Genomic DNA, 26,867 nt, shown 5'->3' with positions numbered 1-26,867 from the left:
TAATGGCATAGACAAAGAACACATATATATTTGAGTATTTATTTAAATAATTATGCTTGAGTATATTTAAATAATCAGTGTTGAGTATTATATAATCAGTCTTAAAAGAATTAGCTTTTCTTCTACCTAATATACAAAAATATAATATTGACATTGAGAATCACTATTTGTGTTACCATAAAGAACATCTTATTATTCTTAAGGGCCTGTCAAAAAAACATTAAATATTTGGAAGACTTCTGTGATTTATTTATAGTTACTGTTACTATTTATATAAAAGTGTATCTATTGAGCAAAATGGAGAGACAATGGTAAATTACACTAAGCATGGTGCGAAAAAATAAAAAATCTTGCTTGATAATGTTAATATTGTTGACTGACCATATAAAGTAAGAAATGTCAATCATGAACACTTAACATGACCATAGATCAGAAATTGTATAAGTTTTTAAAAATAAACAGTGTAAAAATAAAGATCAAATATTATGAACTTTTTAAAAAATAAACAGTATAAAAATCAATATAAAATATTATGAAACTAAAGAGCCAGTAACCTATGCACTTTTTATTTTTATTTTTATCAAAATAGTATTAATTGATCATGTTTATTAGGAAAAAGTGGAGTGGCTCTTTTCGAGTTAACTATATATATATTTGTGTATATTAAAATAAAAACAAAAATAGCATAAAACAAACAAATTAAATTTCCTTTAATACATATATACATATAGATTTATAGAATGATTCTATTGTTTCCCTTATATTTTTCGTTATATTTAGTTCTAGCTCTATATGTGGCACCTGTCATGTTGTTAATGTAAGTACAAACCGTGTGATATGTCTAATACCTAATAAGGTCGAATTCAAGAAAAAAAAGACCTGTATCTACAACAAATTGTGACATATCCCTTGTCATCTGAAACCTCTGCAAAACTTTCAATCTCAAGAGAAAATGGATGAGGGTGCAAGGCCATATATTCTCCATAGAAATGAAATGTGCTGATACTTATACAACTGCTTACAAAATAGCATTGACTGTGTTCCTCTTAAACTGACCTAATCACATACTTAAACATATTAATTGTTGCCCCACAGGAATTAGCATATCTTAGTCTTGGCTCTGTCAAGGGGAGAAAATACTTTCTCAAATTGTTCAATTGTTATTGATTTTTTAAGGCATCATTCATATATCTAATAGTAATGCTGTTTGACAACATCATTTTAAGGAAACGACTGGATCAGGAATATGTCTTAAATGGTGTTTTTTATCGAGAAAGGTTACCTTTTATATGCTGAGCATGACAATAGGGCTAAACAGGGCCAAAGAGTTAACAATGTGATATTTAGCAAATTAAGCAAGATTAATCAGATTTTGTTTAAAATATTTCAGAAAAATCCAATAAAAATATATAATTTACAACCAGATTTATAAAAAAGGTAGGACTAACTTATAAATTTCAATATAAATGACCACTTATATATCAATACAAAACCTTTACCCATATCACAGTATACAAAACAATATTAAAGAATTGAAAACAATAATCTAGACTTCAAAACAATATTACAGATTACAAGTATACAGTATTCCTGAATACAAAACAATATACCTGAATACAAAACAATATTCCTGAATACAAAACAATATACCTGAATACAAAACAATATTCCTGAATACAAAACAATATACCTGAATACAAAACAATATACCTGAATACAAAATAATATTCCTGAATACAAAATAATATTCCTGAATACAAAATAATATTCCTGAATACAAAAGCATATTACAGAATATAAAACAATGTTGCAAAATACAATACCATATAACAAAAAAAAACAATATTTCAGAATAAAACATTTTCAGTCACTCCCATAATAAATGTAGATCAAGATGGCACAAATATTCCAGACCTGTATTAAAAGTAGGTCAATATGGCACAAGTATTCAACCATGTAATAAATGTAGATCAAGATGACACAAATATTCAAAACCTGTATTAAAAGTAGGTCAATATGGCACAAATATTCCAGACCTGTATTAAAAGTAGGTCATTATGGCACAAATATTCAGATCCGTATTAAAAGTAGGTCAATATGGCACACAAATATTCAACCCTGTAATAAATGTAGGTCAAGATGGCACAAATATTTTAGACTTGTAATAAATGTAGATAAAGATGGCACAAATAGTCCAATTCAGTACTAAATGTAGGTCAATATGGCACAAGCATCTATGATAAAAGAGGATTGTAAGTGGTGAAATATCATGAATACCTCATGGTTTATGAAAGTATAAGGGACAGGCAACAATTTAATATTGTTGATACAACCTTTGGCTAATATCTGTTAAACTGGTGATCCAATATGCATCAATTAAATAAGTAAATTGTCAAATCATTAAACACAACCTTTGGTCACTCAATGTAGTTTATATTTCCTGTATAATAGGGTTGTATTTATTCAATATCACTGTTGTTTACTATGGTGAAGACAATAATAATTTATATTATTTCGTCCTCAGTCTATATACTTCTTTCAGGTCAATATATCCTTGTATTGACCTCATATAAAGGCTATATTTGCATAATATCATTGACAACTCTTCTGTTTGAGAAGGCTTCTTAAAAAACTCATAATGGGCTGTAGTCAAGGGAAATTTGTACAGCCTTGCAACCTATAGATGTTTGGGATAAGATATTTTAGCACCATTTTCTAAATTTAAATAGTTCTTTTAATTTCCTTACTTTCAAGTTGATGTGACTACTTTAATTTTACCATACGTCAGTATACATGGTTTCCAAATAAAGTTGTTTTAAAAACCATATGTTAGTATGGTATTATAATATGGTACTTAGCTCCAAAGTTACAAAGACCATACATAAGCACTGTATCAAAAATGAGGTAATTAAACCATAAGTCAGTACAGTCTCAAAATTAGGTTCTTAAACCAGACATCAGTATGGTATCAAAAATGAGGTAATTTACAATTGCTTTCAAAATGAGGTACTATGGTATAAAAAGGTTTTGGCCATACATTGGTATGGTATAAAATGAGGTACAGAGCACTAAGGCCATACAAATTTAAGTAAAAGCTAAAGACGCATACAAAAATGCTACAAAGAAATAAAATTCTTAATCTATTATTTTCATAATGACCAACAAATAATAAAAATAAAAAATAAAACAACAAGTATAGAATATCAACATCTAGCTATGCTACAACAAATAAAAAACTTCAATCAATTAAAAATGTTCATGGCACTGACAGAATGGAGAGTGGTGGGGACTTGGTAGCAGAATCTGCCCAAACACAATGAGTTAGCTATTACAAAGTGCATTATAAACTCCAATTTGATTTCAAAAACCGTAATTTGGTATATGTATATAACAGCTTAGTTCAAATTGAAGATAAGTACAACAGCTCAGTTCAAATTGAAGATAAGAACAACAGCTCAGTTCAAATTGAAGATAAGAACAACAGCTCTGTTCAAATTGAAGATAAGAACAACAGCTCAGTTCAAATTGAAAATAAGTACAACAGCTCAGTTCAAATTGAAGATCAGTACAACAGCTCAGTTCAAATTGAAACAAAGTACAACAGCTCAGTTAAATTGAAAATAAGTACAACAGCTCAGTTCAAATTGAAGATAAGTACAACAGCTCAGTTCAAATTGAAGATAAGTACAACAGCTCAGTTCAAATTGAAAATAAGTACAACAGCTCAGTTCAAATTGAAAATAAGTACAACAGCTCAGTTCAAATTGAAGATAAGTACAACAGCTCAGTTCAAATTGAAGATAAGTACAACAGCTCAGTTCAAATTGAAGATAAGTACAACAGCTCAGTTCAAATTGAAAATAAGTACAACAGCTCAGTTCAAATTGAAGATAAGTACAACAGCTCAGTTCAAATTGAAAAAAAGTACAACAGCTCAGTTCAAATTGAAGATAAGTACAACAGCTCAGTTCAAATTGAAGATAAGTACAACAGCTCAGTTCAAATTGAAGATAAGTACAACAGCTCAGTTCAAATTGAAGATAAGTACAACAGCTCAGTTCAAATTGAAAATAAGTACAACAGCTCAGTTCAAATTGAAGATAAGTACAACAGCTCAGTTCAAATTGAAAAAAAGTACAACAGCTCAGTTCAAATTGAGAATAAGTACAACAGCTCAGTTCAAATTGAAAATAAGTACAACAGCTCAGTTCAAATTGAAGATAAGTACAACAGCTCTGTTCAAATTGAAGATAAGTGCAACAGCTCAGTTCAAATTGAAGATAAGTACTAATTTGCAAGTTATTGTGACAAAAAAAAACTACCCTAAACCAAAACTTTAATCTTAAACAAATGGATGTATAAAAAGATGACAACACAAACTGAAACAAGAATGTGTCCCCAGTACACGAATGCCCCACTCGCACTATCATTTTCTATGTTCAGTGGACCGTGAAATTGGGGTAAACCCTCTAATTTGGCATTAAACTTAAAAAGATCATATCATAGGGAACATGTATACTAAGTTTGAAGTCGATTGGACTTCAACTTCATCAAAAACTACCTTGACCAAAAACTTTAACCTGAAGCGGGACAGACGGACGGACGAACGTACGGACGAACGGACGCACAGACAAGAAAACATAATGCCCCTCTACTATCGTAGGTGGGGCATAAAAACATGTCCCTCTCTACTACGGTAGCAAGAACATAAAAATAAATTGAACTGGGAAAATATGTTATTAGAAGCAAAATAAAGTGGGTTCTTTTACAATACACCACATTTGTGTAAAAACTTGTTTAGAACCCTCATAGATGGGTAAAATACTGTCCTAACTTTACATTAAGTTGCTTTCTCTGAACTAAATTAATACATTATACATGCAGCAATACCACTGGAAAATCTTTTTTGGAAAGGTGTAACATTAACTTGTTCTTCATAAAATATTTGTGACAATGAAGAATCTATATTGGTAAGAAATACCAGTATTTTACAACTCATCACTATGTTGGTGTATATTTGTCAGTGAATTTTCATCAGCATTGGTTATAATATGGTAATAAAAGTTTATAGCTTGTTCCAAATTCTGTTTTGAAATTCTCTCATTGATACCATGGAATCGTTTTTCATCACCAAGAAACATCACTGTTGGACAGAATCTGTAGATGTTTTTAGTAATCATGGAGTAATGTCTTGTATCGGTATTACCAAAGAGCAATGCTGAAAATATAAGACAGTATCATTTTTTAATAGAATAAAACATGAATATTCTGATTTTTTATTCCAGTTTTTATGCATGTTTATGCAAATGTATTATAATGTAATTGTTCGTGTATAATTGTTGTCCTATTCAAGCACTCTACATGTGCCTAAGTTGTAATAAATGGTCTTTTTTTTCTTGACAAACTTGAGATGGCATCCATAAAATTTATGAAAGGATGATTTGAACTTCACCACTCGGGAGTCTTTGTTTAATAGTTTCCTTGAAAGCAGCAACCCTTTATCAGGAAAATCATGATAGGAAATGCAATCTGGGGAGTATCTTATCAACTGGGAGATATATAAGGCAGACACTTCTGTAATGTTGCTACATACCAATTTAAAAGCTGGAGTCAGGTCTTTTGCCTTAAAATTATTTCTCAACAAACACTCATTGTCAATTTCTAGATGTTATCCAAGATATGAGGAAGACTTAACCAAATCAGTTGAATCCTTTGTTCAAAGATCGATGAGAAAGTTGACCTAGCTTTAAACTATTTAGTTGGAGGACGTCATCTATATAGCTTATATTTGTATAATATTTGTGCATAATATTATAAGTTATCCACAGATTTCAAGTTTGAAGGATAGAGAGGTCATCATCCTTGCAGAATAAAGTATATTTAATCAATCACTGTTTATATACAGTCTATGATGTTTAAAAATAATCACTGTTTATGAGAAGTCTATTGCTTTAAAATTAATCACTGTTTATGAGAAGTCTATTGCTTTAAAATTAATCACTGTTTTTGTACAGTCTATGGGTTTACAATTAAATACTGTTTATGTACAGCCTATGAGTTTAAAATTAATCACTGTTTATGTGACGTCTATTGCTTTAAAATTAATCACTGTTTATGTACAGTCTATGGGTTTACAATTAATCACTGTTTATGTGACGTCTATTGCTTTAAAATTAATCACTGTTTATGTACAGCCTATGGGTTTACAATTAATCACTGTTTATGTACAGCCTATGAGTTTAAAAATAATCACTGTTTATGAGAAGTCTATTGCTTTAAAATTAATCACTGTTTTTGTACAGCCTATGAGTTTAAAATTAATCACTGTTTATGTACAGCCTATGAGTTTAAAAATAATCACTGTTTATGAGAAGTCTATTGCCTTAAAATTAATCACTGTTTATGTAGTCTATGGGTTTACAATTAATCACTGTTTATGTACAGCATATGAGTTTAAAATTAATCACTGTTTATGAACAGTCTATGGGTTTACAATTAATCACTGTTTATGTGACGTCTATTGCTTTAAAATTAATCACTGTTTATGTACAGCATATGAGTTTAAAATTAATCACTGTTTATGTACAGTCTTTGGGTTTACAATTAATCACTGTTTATGTGACGTCTATTGCTTTAAAATTAATCACTGTTTATGTACAGCATATGAGTTTAAAATTAATCACTGTTTATGTAGTCTATGGGTTTACAATTAATTAATCACTGTTTATGTACAGCATATGAGTTTAAAAGTAATCATTTTTTATGTACAGTCTATGGGTTTACAATTAATCACTGTTTATGTACAGTCTATGGGTTTACAATCAATCACTGTTTATGTACAGTCTATAGGTTTACAATTAATCACTGTTGGTGTGAAGTCTATGGGTTAGTCTATATTTCTGCAAGTAATGGGTTTATTTCACATTTTTATTTTTCTAAAAAAAAATCATCAGAAAGTAGAAAGTCCTAATCGATAAATATTCAGTGTTTCCTTAAAAAGTCATACAAGATGGACTTTTATAGCTTGCTATACAAGAGTGCACACACTGAAATGTCTTGCCTTATTTACTAATCATTGATATTATGTTGATATTCCTAAATATAAAGCTTTATTACAACTGTCACATAAACATGAACCATGAAAATGAGGTCAAGGTCCATTGAACCATATGCCAGGCAGACATGTATAGCTAATAAAATTGAGAAAGGAAATGGTGAATATGTCAAAGCGACAACCACCCGACCATAGAGCAAACAACAGCCGCTTCCATACAACAAATATAGTTGACCTATTGCTTATAGTTTAAGAAAATAGACCAGAACAAAAAAATTAACACTGAGCAATGAACCGTGAAAACCAGGTCAAGGTCAAATAAAACCTGCACGACTGACATACAGATCATAAAATATTTCCATACACCAAATATAGTTGACCTATGACATATAGTATTAGATCAAACCTCAAAAACTTAACTTTGACCACTGAACCATGAAAATGAGGTCAAGGTCAGATGACATCTACTCACTAGACATGTACACCTTACAATCATTCCATACAACAAATATAGTAAACCTATTGTATAAAGTATGAGAAAAACAGACCAAAACACAAAAACTTAACTATAACCACTAAACCATGAAAATGAGGTCAAGGTCAGATGACATTTGCCCGCTAGACATGTACACCTTATTATCATTCCATACAACAAATATAGTAAACCTATTGCATAAAGTATGAGAAAAACAGACCAAAACACAAAATCTTAACTATAACCACTGAACCATGAAAATGGGATCAAGGTCAGATGACACCTGCCAGTTGGACATGTACACCTTACAGTCCTTCCATACACCGAATATACTAGACCTATTGCTTATAGTATCTGAGATATGGACTTGACCACCAAAACTTAACCTTGTTCACTGATCCATGAAATGAGGTCGAGGTCAAGTGAAAACTGTCTGACGGGCATGAGGACCTTGCAAGGTACGCTTATACTAAATATAGTTATCCTATTACTTACAGTAAGAGAGAATTTAACATTACAAAAAATCTTAACTTTTTTTTCAAGTGGTCACTAAACCATGAAAATGAGGTCAAGGACAATAGACATGTGACTGATGGAAACTTCGTAACATGAGGCATCTATATACAAAATATGAAGCATTCAGGCCTTCCACCTTCTAAAATATATAGCTTTTAAGAAGTGAGCTAACACCGCCACCGCCGCCGCCGGATCACTATCCATATGTCGAGCTTTCTGCAACAATGCAAGGCAGACATGTACAGCTTGCAATCCTTCCATACAACAAATATAGTCTACCTATTGCTTATAGTTTAAGAAAAAAAGACCAAACACAAAAACTTAACACTGAGCAATGAACCGTGAAAATGAGGTCAAGGTCATATAAAACCTGCGGGACTTACATGTTAAACATAAAATATTTCAATATACCAAATATATATTTTACCTATTGCATACATTATTAAACAAGAATGTGTCTTTAGTACACGGATGGCCAACTCGCACTATCAATTTCTATGTTCAGTGGACTGTAAAATTGGGGTCAAAAATCTAATTTGGCATTAAAACTAGAAAGAGCATATCATAGGGAAAATGTGTACTAAGTTTCAAGTTGATTGGACTTCATCAAAAACTAACTTGACTAAAAAATTTAACCAAAAACTTTAACCTGAAACTTGCTGCTGCACCATCATTTTCTATGTTCAGTGGACCGTGAAATTGGGGCTAAAAATCTAATTTGTCAAAAAATCAAATATCTCGAAAGGATTTCCATGACAACAATTTTAGCTTATGTTGTTCCTTAACTAGCTCCTCTGACTTATAGTATCAATTATAAATTATTGATTTTTTAAATTTCACCTGAGTACATCATTGATATGTCCTTAATACCTTTTAACTATTCATTACTGTTTACATGCAACTATAAAGCAAAATATTGGTCTATGAAATATGTGAGACAATATTTCATAATATTTTGTCCTCTTCTAATGGAACAAAACTTCTGGGATTTTTTGTTTGTTTGTATTATTAGACAATATATCATTTATTGATAGTAATGAAGTTTTGTCTAGTTAAAGGGAGGTTATTCAATAATACATGTGTATAATGAGACAATATAAAATGGATTGAGTGTCCTGAAATTTTGACTTATGAAATAAATATTTTAGACAATGATATGTTTAAAGTGGTTTATTTCATTGATAACAACAATAATATATCACAATTAATTGTCAGTACTTTGATATAAGAAGATATGGTATGAGTGCATGTAAACAGTATAATATGCCTATAATGGTAAAATTAAACATATCTGACTTTATTAAATGCCAATTTGAAACAAGCTAATGATATAATGTATGCTGTTTATGTGCAGTCTATAGACTTACAACTTATCACTGTTTATGTGCAGTCTAAGGATTTACATATAATTACTCTTAATCGGCAGTATAAGGATTTACAACTTTTCACTGTTTATGTGCAGTCTATAGATTTACAACTTTTCACTGTTTATGTGCAGTCTATAGATTTACAACTTTTCACTGTTTATATGCAGTCTAAGGATTTACAACTTTTCACTGTTTATGTGCAGTCTATAGATTTACAACTTTTCACTGTTTATGTGCAGTCTATAGATTTACAACTTTTCACTGTTTATGTGCAGTCTATAGATTTACAACTTTTCACTGTTTATGTGCAGTCTATAGATTTACAACTTTTCACTGTTTATGTGCAGTCTATAGATTTACAACTTTTCACTGTTTATGTGCAGTCTATAGATTTACAACTTATCACTGTTTATGTGCAGTCTAATGATTCACATATAATTACTCTAAATCATCAGTCTAATGATTCACAATTCATCACTATGTTTAAATGCAGTCTAACAATTCAATCACTGTTTATGTGCTGTCTTAGGATGAACAACTAATCACTATTATCACAGTTTAATGATTCACAATTCAATCACTGTTTGTATAAAGTTTATGGATTCACAATTCATCACTATGCTTATGTGAAATTGACAAAGTACTCCTATCTGAATTTACAATTATATGATAGTAAAAGTTTATAGCTTGCTCAAAATTCTGTTTTGATATACGTTCGTTTACACCATGGAAACGTTTCTCATCACCGGGAAACATAACTGTTGGACTAAATCTATAGATATTATTTGTAAAATCTTTATAATGTTTTGTGTCAGTATTGCCAATCATCATTCCTACAAAATATAAATATGTCAAATTGCAGAAATTTTTCTATATCAAAGGAAATTTATAATAACGGAAAACCAAAATTTCACTTTAACTCGGCTAAATCAGACAAATCATGGACAAACTAAAAAAGTTACGTAGTCAGAAAATGGGAATCATGCATGCAGCAAATGAAGATCAAGGAAATAGGAAGCACCAACAAGGCAATATTAGTTGTGGGACTTGTAAAAAGTCAAAGTATACATATATACTTAAGCTCTAAATAGGCCCCCCCCCTAAATCTGCATTTCTACCAATCTAATTAAAAACCGATCTCTCATCGCTCCTGTTTTCTGATATGTTGTGTGGGAGATCTAACGAAACCCGCTTTCAGGTCACATGTGAGTGAACTGGAAGTTATGAATTTATAATGATATGCAAATGAGTTGACAACCTATTAATAAGCCAATCAAAAAAGTTTATGAATTATTTGGACTGACGATTTCTTCGTAAATAAAATGAGTTGCATCCCTTTACCTTACGATAAACTTTCAAGATTGTCGAAGACTCATTTTCATTGGTCGAAAAAGACACACCTACGAGGTCACTCACATGTGACCTCAAAGCGGGTTTCGTTTGATCTACCACACGACATATCAGAAAACGGGAGCGATGAGAGATCGGTTTTTAATTAGATGGCTTTTCTACAATCCACAACATTTCTTTATTCATTTTCACATCTTCCACAGTCAAACATCTTTTATTGAGTCGTTATATTAAAAGACTGCAAATTACAAACAATCTTTAATTATACATTTTTGAGTAGAAATGGCTACTTATTAGATTATCATGTGGTGTTTATAAATCAATGTCCTGCATGATGCAGAGACCTGCATGACACTTACAACTACAATTACATAAGTTATTCTTAGGTCTTTTTTCATTTTCTTTAGGAGTACCCTTTGGTCATAAAGCTTCTAAAGTATTCAGATATTTATACGTCCTTGACTTTCAACATTTTAACATTGAAAGAGTCCGGATCCTGATGAAAGTAAATAAAAAAAAAGTTCTTTGAACGCACATAATATATGAATATTTATTTACACTTAGTACATAACTCCTGCTATTGTTACATATTTTAAAGCGCAGAAAACTGTATCAGATAAATTTGTGAATCATGCTAGAGAGTAACTAATGTCCTTGAAAGAATCCACATAGAAACGGAGATTTTTGCAGGTAATTCACAACAATTTTATTGATGCAATGAAAGAAAGACAACTCAATGTGATGACAGTGCCCCTGCTCTAATCCTGACCTGTTACTGTGGTGACTTTACCATGAACTAATGTTATCTGGTTTTTTTTTTGTAAAATGTGTCCTGATGGGATACTTTTATGATGCAGAATAGTCAAACTTTTTTTATTGTGAATTTGTGCTGTGGGGGGGATTAGTCAAGATTTTTCTGATATTGACCTTGTGGTGAGCTGACACAACCCAGGTCTGATGTTGACTTAATGAAAAGAAGGATTTGGTCCAGAAATGTTGAAAATTTAATTTATGCTTCAATAGAATAATCCAATTTTGGCCAACTTTTGACTTAACTGGTTTTAGAATATATTTGTCCAATATAAATATGTATATATATATACAGACTTTATGTTGTTAAGGTATGATTAGTGTAAATTCAGAAAAGATTGTGATGTTTTTATTATTGCAAAAAATGCGACAGGGTAATAATTGCAATAATTAACTCACATTTTGATTTTTTTTAATATGAATTAAACAGGATTTACTCAAAATGGCAAAAATGAAAATCGCATTTTGGTCTAAAATGACAAAATCGTAATAATAAATGCACACAACAATTTCTGGATTTATAGTACATATTTATAGGTACTAACCTGGTGCTGTGGTGGCATTGGTCCAGATTTGTCTGATACTATTACTTATTATCTGGTATCCAAAATCATTTTCTCCAGAAGGGGATCCAGATGCAGCTACCATAGAATCTTCAACTGATAATTTGACTCTGTCATCATTTATTATAGCCCTATCATAATCTATTATCTAAAAACAAAACAGTTTTATATTTCAGACATGAGAATTGTCAGGCTTTAGGGATAATATTATTTTCTTTTATGTTCACTGATCTTTGGATGGCAGAGGCTGCGAACATGTTTCTTCCGTGTCATCATTAACATTTTCTACATAATTCATGCAATTTAACATTAATCAAGAGAAACTAGATACTCATTTGACACACTCAGATATAAAAAAAAATATGTCTTTATTCATTTTTGTCATGTTCTAATTGATTTAATTTAGCATACATTGAATATAACCTTTGAGTGTTTGTAAATGAAATAAAGGTGAGTGAAAATATTTACATTATTTCAGAGCACAATTTACATTCTTTTAAATTTGCCGAAAAATTTACAATAAAAAGGTTTATTTGCAAGCTTCAACCTCACCCTTTTCCAATAAGAAATCTCCTTCAAATGACCCCTTGAAGGTCCAAGGGAAAAAAATAACTTCGATATAGAATTACATGTCAACTTGCTTGTTAGCTTTATCTTTTCTAAGCATTTATGCTAGTTGAATTTGAAGCTCTTTGTCTTATCTTACATACCTCTTGAATGCTTTGTGCTGGGTGAATTCTGTGGTTTATGTAAGCTGTAGCATCAGATGGTAATACATTAGTCTGAAAGAAAGAAAAAACACAATCATAATATATGAGGGGGGGGCGAGACCATTTTCGGGACGCCGGGATTGACCGATTTTAGCAACGGGAAATTGGGATTGCCTTTTTTAAAGATCGGGAATTCGGGATAGAAAAACATCGGGATACGGGAAACCCACGTTTTTAGCCATGGGAAATCAGGATTTTTATGTTGAAATATAACGGGATATACAAACTAGAGGCTCTAAAGAGCCTGTGTCGCTCACCTTGGTCTATGTGAATATTAAACAAAGGAAGCAGATTGAAAATTGACTACAAAGGTCAATAACTCCTACAGGGGTCAATTGACCATTTCGTTCATGTTGACTTATTTGTAGATCTTACTTTGCTGAACATTATTGCTGTTTACAGTTTACCTATATCTATAATAATATTCATTATAATAACCAAAAACAGCAAAATTTCCTTAAAATTACCAATTCAGGGGCCGCAACCCAAAAACAGGTTGTCCAATTCATCTGAAAATTTCAGGGCAGATAGATCTTCACCTGATTAACAATTTTACCCATGTCAGATTTGCTCTAAATGCTTTGGTTTTTGAGTTATAAGCCAAAAACTGCATTTTACCCCTATGTTCTATTTATAGCCATGGCGGTCATCTTGGTTAGTTGGCGGGGTCACCGGACACAATTTTTAAACTAGATACCCCAATGATGATTGTGGCCAAGTTTCAAATAATTTGGCCCAGCAGTTTCAGAGGAGAAGATTTTTCTAAAAGATTACTAAGATTTACGAAAAATGGTTAAAAATTGACTATAAAGGGCAATAACTCCTAAAGTGGTCAACTGATCATTTTGGTCATGTTGACTTATTTGTAGATCTTACTTTGCTGAACATTATTGCTTTTACAGTTTATCTCTATCTGAAATAATATTCAAGATAATAACCAAAAACAACAAAATTTCCTTAAAATTACCAATTCAGGGGCAGCAACCTAACAACGGAATGTCAGATTCATCTGAAAATTTCAGGGCAGATAGATCTTAACCTGATTAACAATATTACCCCATGTCAGATTTGCCCTAAATGCTTTGGTTTTTGAGTTATAAGCCAAAAACTGCATTTTACCCCTATGTTCTATTTATAGCCATGGCGGCCATCTTGGTTAGTTGGCGGGGTCATCGGACACAATTTTTAAACTAGATACCCCAATGATGATTGTGGCCAAGTTTGGTTAAATTTGGCCTAGTAGTTTCAGAGGAGAAGATTTTTGTAAAAGTTAACGCCGGACGCAGGACGACGACGACGGACGACGACGACGGACGCCGGACGCCAAGTGATGAGAAAAGCTCACTTGGCCCTTTGGGCCAGGTGAGCTAAAAACTGTACCTTGGATAGAGAAAAGTGCCATTTTCATAATACTTCAATCAGAATCGAATCTAGAAACAGAGTAGATCCAGATCTTATTGTTATTTTCTGCTCGTTTTTTTTTAAAGTAACCGTAGCCAGTGCCATTTTAATATCCACTGTGCGTGAATGAAATGCTAACCAAAATTCATGATAAATGTCTAATCTCCTTGGTATTAGTGTCGCTCTGATTTAGAGGATCAGTATACCCAAAGAGGGTGGTAAAAGTTTTTTTTCGTGCAACGTGTTTTGCCATTTTTAATTTCAACCTTCCGTGAAAACAGTTCGTGCTTCACTGTGAAATTGGTAAAAACGGCAACGTGCAAGCAATTTTTTTTATTTTTTGTTCATCGTGAAATTTGAATTTTATTTCGCGTTTGTCCGTTAACATAACGCCTCTTTACAACCCTTCGCAAAAGTTAGACTTGATTTGGACATTTTCAATAAGAGTAAGATTATGTAAGACCTAAAAGAAAACACATGTGTTTCCGGTACCCTTAAATATATCTACCCCAATTTTAAGTACCTATAATCTAACTCTACAACTAAAGTTTTTTGGATGTTATGTGGACAAGCACTTATAAAGTCAAAATTTTTCTTCCATATGAACCAGTTAAAAACGTTTGAAAAAAAAAAAATTTTGCTTTCCTACCTATCCTAATTTTTTAGGGGATGTTACCTGAAACACCTGTATTTTTTCTTGCCCTTACTACACAGATAATTTCACAGACACAGTCTTCTCTATAATCAAATATCATATAAAAATATTTATGACATTCTACAATTTTGAAGAAAACAAATACCCCAACTTGACGTGTTTAAAATGTACGTACTGAATATATTGTTCAAAATGCACAAATTCAGGAAAGCAAATAATTAAGAACAACATTACTCAGAGGGTTTAATTTTCAAAGTTTACCAGGACGGCCTCCTTTAAAAGATGTGTCAGATGTGTCTATTCGTTACCTAAAATAGTGGAGGACCTCTCTAATAAGTAAATGGTGATTTCTTGTTTATCGGGATCGGGATTTTTAACAAAATATGTCCGGGATTTTGGGATTTTCTGATATTAAAACCGGGAAATCGGGATGAGACCCCATCTAGCCCCCCCTAATATATAGAGTACAACAAAAAATTAATGGTACCCAAATTTGTACTTTATCTGAGTTTTGCAGTAATATGTTGGTGTATAAATTTCAAAAAATTTGGTTGAGGCCAACTTAAGTTAGAGAACAGAAACCAACTTTGGGACTTTCAGACGGACAAAGGAAAATCGTAAAGCCCCCTCTGATTAGGTGGGGGCGTGAAAATATTGTTGTCCTAGTCTTGTGTTATTCCATAGAACTAGTAAAATATTTCTTTGGTATTCATAATACCTAACAAAAGTGATCAAATAGCTTCTTTGCACATTTTTTATAGATGGCAATGTTTCTTGTTTTACTTGCATCATCTTTCATGAAAACACAAATCATTATTAATTAATGCTTGAAACTCACAGTTGTTACATTTGAATCATAATTTGTAAAAACAAGAATGTGTCCATAGTACACGGATGCCCCAATCATACTATCATTTTCTCTATGTTCAGTGGACCGTGAAGTTGGGGCCAAAACTATAATTTGGCATTAAAATTAGAAAGATCATATCATAAGGAACATGTGTACTAAGTTAAAAGTTCATAGGACTTCAACTTCATCAAAAACTACCTTGACCAAAAACTTTAACCTGAAGCGGGACAGACGGACAGACAGAAGGAAGAACAAACAAAAGAACGAACAGAAAAACGAAAGGACGGACGAATGGATGAAAGGATACACAGACCAGAAAACTTAATGCCCATAAATTGGGCATAAAAATGAAAAATGGATGAACGGACGCACAGACCAGAAAACGTAATGCCCATAAATGGGGCATAAAAATGTTTTTTACAAATACATACATTGTTTGTACTTAATATTCCACCAATTTGACATATTCAATGTGGATAAATTTTATAATGGGTAATCAATGGATATGATATATATGCTAATGCTGATACAACTGCATATCAAATAGCATCAATTTTTCATAAGTTAAACTTAAACTGACTAATCCAGAACCTTGTGAACTAGGCTAAAGGTCCAAATTCAAAGGTGATGGGGATATACAACTTCCATGGTAATGAGATGTGCAAATTCTAATACAAATGCATATCAAATATCATTAACATGATTAATATTTCACAAGTGGTTCATCTAAAAACGACTTAATCAAAAACTTTTACATGCAAACTATACAAAAGTTTTAAAGTCAATAGACCATGAATCCTTTGATTTAATATGTGCTAATGCTGATATAAATTAGTCACAAACTTTAAAAAAAAAATGTTGATTTCACCGCTGCTTACTGCAAAATACCTTCCCTAGGTCTCGCACAATACTTTGTAGAGGTGACACAAAAACTAGGCCAAGCAATGCTCATATCATATATGATTCATAAATAAATGTTTTTACCTTGACTCCTCCATTAAACATAGTAACTGATGTGACAGTTCTAATAATAGCATTTGTGGCAGGTTTCTGTGAAAAAAACCTGAAAATAAAAAGACACAAGTAATACAGTGTAATGAAATCAAGTACATGTGCATTAGTTTCAAATTATTTTAAGTACAAACAAATTCATCTTGATGCCTCCTTTCAGTCTTTATATACCTCTAACTGATTCAAATTTTATATAAAAAAACTGCAATCCTCTGTTATGCCAATTAAAGAGAAAATCTAAACTGATCTTTAATGAAAATGCAAGAAGAGAAGTTATTGTATCTGCCTTTTTCTTTAGTATACTGATGATGAGCTAATAAAGCTTTTTCTACTTTTTATAGGTATAATTCTTGTTTATGGTGTTATAATGCCCAATTACTTGGGAGAGGAAAATATGAGTTATGAAAAAATACAGTTAACACTTATGAATATAAATCTACAAGCTTTTTAATCTTGAACCTTAACAATACTTACCAAGAAACAAGAGGTCCAAACAACCACAAGTTAGTCATAATGATCCTGGCTGCTAGTGGCATCTACAAAATACTAAAAATCATGCAAAAATATTTTGAAACATTCATAGCTGGCCCTGCAATTTATTTTATAAAGAAATAAACCTACTGTGGATTCATTTATTACAGTAGATTCCAATTTTTGTGGATAAAAGAACTAGAGGCTCTTAAGAGCCTGTCGCTCACCTTGGTCTATGTGCATATCAAACAAAGGAAACAGATGGATTCATGACAAAATTGTGTTTTGGTAATGATGATGTGTTTGTAGATCATACTTTACTGATCATTCTTGCTACTTACAATTTTCTCTATCTGTAATGAACTTGGCCCTTTAGTTACAGGGGAAAACATTTTGTAAAAACTTACCAAAATAATTACCAAATTAATGAAAATTGTTAAAAATTGACTATAAAGGACAATAACTCCTTAGGGGGTCAATTGACTATTTTGGTCATACTGACTTATTTTTAGTTCTTACTTTGCTGTACATTATTGCTGTTTACAGTTTATCTCTATCTATAATAATATTCAAGATAATATTCAGGGGCAGCAACCTAACAACCGATTATCAGATTCATCTGAAAATTCCAGGGCAGATAGATCGTGACCTGATCAACAATTTTACTTCCTGTCAGATTTGCTCTTAATGCTTTGGTTTTTGAGTTATAAGCCAAAAACTGCATTTTACCCCCATGTTCTATTTTTAGCCATGACGGCCATCTTGGTTTGTTGGCCGAGTTACTGGACACATTTTTTTAACTAGATACCCCAATGATGATTATGGCTAAGTTTAGTTAAATTTGGCCCAGTAGTTTCAGAGGAGAAGATTTTCTAAAAGATTACTAAGATTTACGAAAAATGGTTAAAAATTGACTTTAAAGGGCAATAACTCCTAAAGTGGTCAACTGACCATTTTGGTCATGTTGACTTATTTGTAGATCTTACTTTGCTGAACATTATTGCTGTTTACAGTTTATCTCTATCTATAATAATATTCAAGATAATAACCAAAAACAGCAAAATTTCCTTAAAATTACCATTTCAGGGGCAGCAACCCAACAACGGAATGTCCGATTCATCTGAAAATTTCAGGGCAGATAGATCTTGACCTGATGAACAATTTTACCCCCATGTCAGATTTGCTCTAATTGCTAAGTTTGGTTAAATTTGGCCCAGTAGTTTCAGAGGAGAAGATTTTTGTAAAAGTTAACACAGGACGACGACGGACGCTGGACGCCAAGTGATGAGAAAAGCTCACTTGGCTTTTTCGGCCAGGTGAGCTATAAAATACTTTCTGAGAATCAAAATTATAAAAAAATTGTACTTTTAAAGTTTTTGTGTCTCTGATATCGAATTTTAAGTGATGTAAACAAATTCAAAGCTTTTGAATTCATCCCAACCATTATTATCTCATTACACAATAACATACCTCATGTGCCAAATGTTTCAACATTTCTTTATCTGGTCCGTACCCTAACATACTTGGCAGTGGATTATCTTACCTCATGTGCCAAATGTTCTAACATTTCTTTCTCTGGTCCGTACCATAACATACTTGGCAGTGGATTATCTTACCTCATGTGCTAAATGTTTTAACATTTCTTTCTCTGGTCCATACCCCAACATACTTGGAAGTGGATTATCTTACCTCATGTGCCAAATGTTCTAACATTTCTTTCTCTGGTCCGTACCCTAACATACTTGGCAGTGGATGATCTTACCTCATGTGCCAAATGTTTTAACATTTCTTTCTCTGGTCCATACCCTAACATACTTGGCAGTGGATTATCTTACCTCATGTGCCAAATGTTCTAACATTTCTTTCTCTGGTCCGTACCCTAACATACTTGGCAGTGGATTATCTTACCTCATGTGCCAAATGTTTTAACATTTCTTTCTCTGGTCCATACCCTAACACACTTGGCAGTGGATTATCTTACCTCATGTGCCAAATGTTCTAACATTTCTTTCTCTGGTCCATACCCTAACATACTTGGCAGTGGATTATCTTACTTCATGTGCTAAATGTTCTAACATTTCTTTCTCTGGTCCATACCCTAACATACTTGGCAGTGGATTATCTTACCTCATGTGCCAAATGTTTTAACATTTCTTTCTCTGGTCCATACCCTAACATACTTGGCAGTGGATTATCTTACTTCCTGTGCTAAATGTTCTAACATTTCTTTCTCTGGTCCATACCCTAACATACTTGGCAGTGGATTATCTTACCTCATGTGCCAAATGTTCTAACATTTCTTTCTCTGTTCCGTACCCTAACATACTTGGCAGTGGATTATCTTACCTCATGTGCCAAATGTTCTAACATTTCTTTCTCTGGTCCGTACCATAACATACTTGGCAGTGGATTATCTTACCTCATGTGCTAAATGTTTTAACATTTCTTTCTCTGGTCCATACCCTAACATACTTGGCAGTGGATTATCTTACCTCATGTGCCAAATGTTCTAACATTTTTTTCTCTGGTCCGTACCCTAACATACTTGGCAGTGGATTATCTTACCTCATGTGCCAAATGTTTTAACATTTCTTTCTCTGGTCCGTACCCTAACATACTTGGCAGTGGATTATCTTACCTCATGTGCCAAATGTTTTAACATTTCTTTCTCTGGTCCATACCCTAACATACTTGGCAGTGGATTATCTTACCTCATGTGCCAAATGTTCTAACATTTCTTTCTCTGGTCGGTACCCTAACATACTTGGCAGTGGATTATCTTACCTCATGTGCTAAATGTTCTAACATTTCTTTCTCTGGTCCGTACCCTAACATACTTGGCAGTGGATTATCTTACTTCATGTGCTAAATGTTCTAACATTTCTTTCTCTGGTCCGTACCCTAACATACTTGGCAGTGGATTATCTTACCTCATGTGCTAAATGTTCTAACATTTCTTTCTCTGGTCCGTACCCTAACATACTTGGCAGTGGATTATCTTCAATCCTACAATTATCATAGAGAAAAGTATAATATGATATGCTCTGTAGGAAGAAACTTGATACGATAGCAGATCTCAAACAGTTGTGGAATGTATGGACACATCATTCAAGATTGATACAGCTTTGAATCTGGAATGTTATCAAATATTTGACACAGCAAAGGTTTCTGACACAAAACGAGCGTGTTCTAAAAACTTTAAAAAATTTGAAATTGGGCATTTACTTATTATGATCAAATATCAAAAATCTAAATACATGGTTAGATTCAGCATTAAAAAAATGCAAGATTTTAATTTTTGAAGGAATCAAATTTTGGACTCGTTGAACCTCAATGTGGACAAATTTAAAAACCGAGGTCCAAAATCCGAAATCTAAATACATGATACGAAACAGCATACTAAAGAACTCCAAAAATTCAAGACTTTGAATTACACCCTGTTGATTTTATCTATATATATAGTTTATGCTATATCAAACAATCTTACTTAACAACAGCTTTAGCCAAAATTCCAATGGCTGTTTCCTTTAGTGGCATAGATGAATGACCTGCTTCACCCTTCACATGTAACTTCAAGGTCAAAAAACCTTTCTCTCCAATACCAATTCTATAAATAGATATAATGTACCTTTAATTAATTACTATAGGCATTTTTTCTTCTAATCAAAATAGTTGAGATGCTCAGATAACATTTTCTATCTTATGGTACTGTGGTATCATCAATATTTGTTGGATACCAATTTTCATGGATTTTCTTGGTTCAGGAGACCTACAAATTTCCTAAAGGCATTTATGCAGATTTTGCAAAAAAAAATAAAAATTAAATATCCACAAAAGTGCAAGTTTAAAATTGGAACCCACAAAAAAAATTGAATCCACAGTAAATCAAAGTAATGCTCTGATAAAATTCACTATCTTGGTCGATGATTTTGGCCATGTTGTACAAAAAGTTATAGATTATGTCTTACTGATAAGTTTCTAATTCTCTGGTATACTTTCAAGGAAGAACACTAAAAATTGGTAACAATATTCTGTAATAAAGAGCAATAATTCCAAGAAAGACTCTTTTGAAACGTATTTGTATGGTTGCCATGCTGGTTATTTCAAAATACACAAGAAATGTTAATTTGCATTGTTAATTATAATTTTTCTACTTTTGTAAATTGAATATATACGTTTTAGTATGTTATAAATCAAATATGAGAAATGAATTCAAATTGGTGAACAAGTAATTGACAGATAATCAGTTGTCAAAATATGATTTCAAGGTCTGAGTCTAGTGTTTACATCCTTTTTAATGCCTCTACGTTTTAGTACAAGATGTTTAGTACCCAAAAACTTTCTTGTTATGTGCATGATGTGACTTTTTTGCTCTATGATAAAAAATCCTTCAATTTAAATTATATGTCTGTCTGAACTATAAATGAGACATTAAAATAAACATAACCAAAACTTACAATGCTACAGTCTTTTGTATTCCTGGAATAAAACCATTTAAAACTGCCAGCCCTTCGTCTAGTAAGAATTCTAATTTCTTTAGTCCTCTAGCTTGTAGTTCTTGACCGACTGCTCTAGCTCCATCAACCCCAGTAACCTATCAAATATTATCATTAATTAATTTCAGTGTCTCCACACAATATTACACATATATGTATGTTAGTATTGGTAATGCTAGACAAAAATTAAGAGGAATAAACTATTTTGAAGTTGGTCAATGTTGTAATTTGTGTACAGAAATTCTATTAGTAAAGATTGTCCATCTTTTGGCATAGTTATATTGCATAAGATCAGCCTCCTATCACCAATGTAAAGTGCTCAAATATTTGTTATCATTAATTATTTTTTTCAGAAAGAATCAATTAATCAGATAGTGTTTGTGTGATTTCCACAGTCAATACAATAAGTAACCAAATACAAATGTATATAACCTGGTAAAGGTATTATCCCTTCCGTCTTATCTTTGCATCCTTGATCCCCACCCTGGTGGTGAGTGATGACAGTTTTAACATGGGTGATTACCTCAGCATCATGGAACCCATCAAGCTGCAGAACCCTAGCTCATAAGTCATTATGATATGTTTTGATTATTTGGTGTCCAGAGTTCACTTGGTTCCACTTGACTGACTACTATTGACTTACTTCTTCATCATGTCCAAATGCTATGTAAAATGATCTATTTGGTTTGAATCCTTTTGAAAGTAGGTATTCCAAAGCTTCTAATATACCCTAAAATATAAGACAAATTCAATATTAAACATGTATTCCTATAATGTAAATCATTATACAAATGGACAGACGGAAGAATATATAGATGAATGGATGGACAGATGGACAAATGAAAGAAGGTATACACAGACCGAAACAAAGTGTGACATAAAGATGTGATGATAATTGATTCAATAAGCCAGTAATTCAAAAACATCAAACAAAATTTATTTATTGTAGAGGTCAACATTCAGGTATTTTCTTCTAAAAAAAAACAAGTGTTTATAAAATATATCACTCCAAGTCTGAATAAGTTGTAAATAAACAACATGAGACTATTAAAAATTTACCATGAATGACAAATCCCTAAAAGACATCCGGATATAATTGCACACATCCAACATGGCGTGAGCCCACAGATTTGTAGCAGTGGTAAGTAGAACATTCTGATCACTTGTAAAATAGTGATAAAAGAACTATGGTGTTTGTAATATTAGACATTACTGCAACAATCTCTGAAATCTATTTTTAATCATTCTTACCATAATTCCTTGCTTAAAATCAATAGCTCCTCTTGCATATATATATTCATCCTTAATTTGTGCTTCAAAGGGAGGGAACTCCCACTCTTCTGGAATAGCTGGAACCACATCTAAATGAGCTGCTAATAGGTATGGAGTTAAACTTGTGTTTGATCCAGTTATTGTATAAAGTCTACTATAGTTTGCTATTATGTCTAACTTCACTAATGGAGACGAGTGAACAAGTGGAAAACCTGAAAAGAAATCAGTAATAGATTTCAATATTTAATGAAGAATGAAGTTGTATCAATATCTTTTTTGTGAATTTTAAGAAGAATTGTTATTTTCAATCTGACAAAATTAGTCATGTTAGTTGTCTACAAGAAATTATAAACACTAGATCTGACAAGAGAACACACACACTTTAAGTCATGGAAGTGATAACAAGTTTGTGGTCAGTAGCTTTTCATATTTTCTTTAACTTTTTGCATTTGTTTCAATACATTTAAGGTATCACGATACCGAATGACATTATGCCACGAGTTATCGTTCCTGACATTACCAAATAACGTTCACATGTCACAAAATACAAGTTCCTTCATAACATAAGTTCCAAAAAGAAAAAAATATTTGGAATATTATTTCCACTGGAATAAACATTACACTGTATATGTTCCTAACGGAATAAAAAGTATATGTACATATTCATAATTCTCGCAGTATCCCCATGAAATTTTGTTTTGAAAGTAGATATCTAATTAGAAGCTAAGGATGATGTGTGAAAAAAACAGGGAATTGTACAACTATTATTCGTTTTAAAATGGTCATCAAAAACACTGCGTGGACAGCATTGAAATTTATCTGGATGAGAATACAGATATAATTAGGCGAAAAAGCAGAGGTTGAAAATCATACAGAAAATAGTTTGTTTGTATTGAATGTAAAAAAAGTGGTTATTTTGCCGAATAACTTTTCCTGTGTTCTAAGTGTAAACAGTTTCTGAAATTCATTTGTCGGTACAGAGATAATCCGATATAGCAGAAATATTTGAAAAATAAAGTGCTTGCTTTGTGCTTGTATAAACCAGGTCTACACAGGACAGACAGCAACATCGGAATGAGGCCTGAGAAAGTTAACGAAGGCTGAAAAATACATAATATATATATATATAACCATAGGCTCTTGATTCAGCAGAAATAGAATAAAAAAATTTAGGTCTCGTTACAGTCTGAGTAAAGCCAGCCCAAAGTATCCACTTGTGTCTATGAACGCAAGTTGATAGTTGGGGCTGGCTGTAGTCAGACTGGTTCAGTGGTCCCAGATTTCGTTATAATTTTATTTCTCAAAATTTACATGCAAATGACTGACTTTTTATTATTCAAACGGCAGAAAGAGACCAGAAAGATGAACTTGAAATCATGTAGATTTTATATTTGTGTTAATTTAGGCTTGCATGGGTATTCAGTGGTATTTGAGTTGGAAATAATGTACATGTACAAGTCGAGAGACAAAACGACTGAAAGAAAATTAACAAAGTTGCCTTTTTGGGCTTTGAGGACTGAGGAGCATATTGCTCGCATACATGTACTAGGCATCGAAAAAGGCCTGCCTGGAAAGTTTCTCAGTCTTAAAATTAGTTTTTAGAACAAGTATACAAGTATGTACATGTTTAGCTGTTTATCATTCTTTTGATGTTTTTGAGCTTACAATTACGTCATTTGATAAGGGATTTTTTCGTTTTGAATTTTTCTTGGAGTTTTATTATTTTATTATTAAAAATGTGTATTTAATCAGGATCATTATTTTACCTCATAATCTTCACAAATAACAGAATGTTTAACCTTTTTTGACTGGTGCATCAAATGTGCCTTTTATAAACAACTGTTTTCGAAATTGTATTGTCCCGAAAAATGCATGAACTACATGTATTTGCCACTGAACTATAAACAACCATCAAACTGAGTAATTTAAAAACTGGTAACTGAATCATTTTTTAAGTGCTCTAATTCTGCATCACTTGATGCAGCGATGATACCACCATTGTCTAATATGATGGAGTTAAAAATCAATAATTTGGATGAATCTCACATGAAATTTTTACGTTAACTTAACAAAATCTGAAAGTATTTTAGAATAAAGATATTATTTGAATATTGTATTTTTTAAATTTACATGAATTTAACAGGTACAAAATTCTGGTGATTTATGCTTGAACTATTATCAAAAGATTTACGTGGAACCAGTTAAGGGGGCTCCTGGGTATAAATCAAATTTTTTTTCTAATATAGGATTTCGCTATATTTTTTTTATAAATGAACTTTATCATATACTTAAAAGAAAATTGAAATAAAAAAATGGGGTCACTGTTCATTTAAGCTCACAATCTGCCGCCGGAACAAGCATACATTTTTGTTAATGTCCTTTTTTTCTGTTGAACTAATAGGAGAAATAGAGGTAATATCGAAATAAAAAAATAACCTAATTACAGAAATCGCTTAAATTTTACAATTATTTTGTTTATGTACAGCTTATATAAAAACAATAATAAAAAATATAGGTCACCGATGAGTTAAAAAAGATATTTCAAATTTAATGCCAAAAAATGGCATTTTTGCACCAAAGGGAGATAATTTGGAACTTTTTCAATGATATAAACATTTTAAAAGTTATCTGGGGCCTAACTGAATCGATTTTTTGGGTTGATTTTTTTACCATATCATAAAGTAATAACTAATAAAGTAATAAATAAAATTTGTAATGAAAAAATAAAGGTTCAATTTTTTGCTGAAATTTTTGTACCCACGAGCCACCTTAATGCAAGACTTTACAAGTACAATGTATATGCTCTTCTGATGTGAAAATCAGATGAGATTATATACTGGCAACAATTGATATATAAACACATATGTATGAGTGTATGTTAGTTTGGTTTTTTTTTAGTTTAATTTTTTGTCACAGAATCATGTTTCATTATTACATATTCCGATGTAACTCGATTCAAAGAACATGTGTGCCAAAAAGTTTGGAAATCGGGAGATATGCCATTCGGTATTGTGTTGCCTTAATGGAAATGTTGGAAATGTGATTGTGTGTGGTGGTGGTGGTTTGGGGTGGAAGTCTGTAAAGGTGAGAGTTTGTTATTTGCCTTAATTGGCCACAATTATTCAGTCTGAGTAACATAATGTTAAAAGATTTTTTTTTTGTCAATGCATGTGCTCTAATGTTCCAAGTCTAGAATTTCAATGACAATTGGAGTTTGGACTTTTATCATTGAATTTTCTCTAGTGTAAAGTTCTGAATCTGCCACTGCCTTTGAGCTCCAGACCCCTGATCAGCTGAAGGGACCAATTAAGTTGAAGTTGACTACCCAAATGCAAATTACACAAGGGATGATGCATTAATTACATCTTTATAAATTTGTAACACACAAACACCCAATATTTTCTTTATAAATTTGTAACACACAAACACCCAATATTTTCTTACTTTTTTCTAAGTGTGAGCTAAGGAGAAGCAGTTGGTCTCTGTTATATTCTCCCCGTTTGAAGGATATCGTTTTAATCTGTAATGCTCGTTGAAACCTCTTCACTATCTGGTCAGTTAGCTTGATAAAATCGGAATCAGCTGTTTTACATGCAATGACAGCATCTTTTCTGGGGACCAAAGTAAAAGTTCTAACTAAAACTATGACTAAAAGAACCGAACAAACTGCTGCCAGTGTAATGCATATCTGTTTGCAAGACATACTTGTTTACGTCTCGTCTTGTCGGCAAAGTTCAAACAAATATAGGAATCTGGTTCAAGGCTGTCACATGAACCAAAAGGGCCGAAATGAAAGGTTTATAATA

General features: G+C 32.1%; 2 protein-coding genes across 3 annotated transcripts; one reads left to right on the top strand and one right to left on the bottom strand.

Annotated features, from left to right (window-relative positions):
• Positions 1-45: 45 nt before the first annotated feature.
• Positions 46-26,867, bottom strand: LOC139491240 (N-fatty-acyl-amino acid synthase/hydrolase PM20D1.2-like). Of its 2 annotated transcripts, none has more exons than XM_071278753.1 (11): positions 26,506-26,867; positions 23,041-23,273; positions 22,433-22,519; positions 21,751-21,887; positions 20,781-20,900; positions 20,224-20,299; positions 17,297-17,358; positions 16,796-16,874; positions 12,846-12,917; positions 12,118-12,283; positions 46-5,218 (listed from the first exon to the last, which is right to left on the bottom strand). In XM_071278753.1, exons 1-11 carry the CDS (start codon positions 26,762-26,764, stop codon positions 4,989-4,991), a joined length of 1,521 nt encoding a protein of 506 aa, XP_071134854.1. In that variant the 5' UTR covers positions 26,765-26,867; the 3' UTR covers positions 46-4,988. The 2 variants fall into 2 exon arrangements, with proteins under 2 accessions (XP_071134854.1, XP_071134843.1); XM_071278742.1 differs by lacking the exon at positions 46-5,218 and adding an exon at positions 9,955-10,245 and having other exon boundaries at positions 26,506-26,865.
• On the top strand, positions 2,900-4,340 carry LOC139484980 (adhesive plaque matrix protein-like). Its single transcript, XM_071269085.1, has 2 exons — positions 2,900-2,904; positions 3,395-4,340. Exons 1-2 carry the CDS (start codon positions 2,900-2,902, stop codon positions 4,338-4,340), a joined length of 951 nt encoding a protein of 316 aa, XP_071125186.1.

The sequence above is a fragment of the Mytilus edulis genome, chromosome 1, assembly GCF_963676685.1.
Source record: "Mytilus edulis chromosome 1, xbMytEdul2.2, whole genome shotgun sequence".
In the NCBI taxonomy this organism is placed as follows: Eukaryota; Metazoa; Mollusca; class Bivalvia; order Mytilida; family Mytilidae; genus Mytilus; species Mytilus edulis.
The sequence above is the reverse complement of the archived record's forward strand: the minus strand, read 5'-3'. Positions and strand labels throughout refer to the sequence as shown.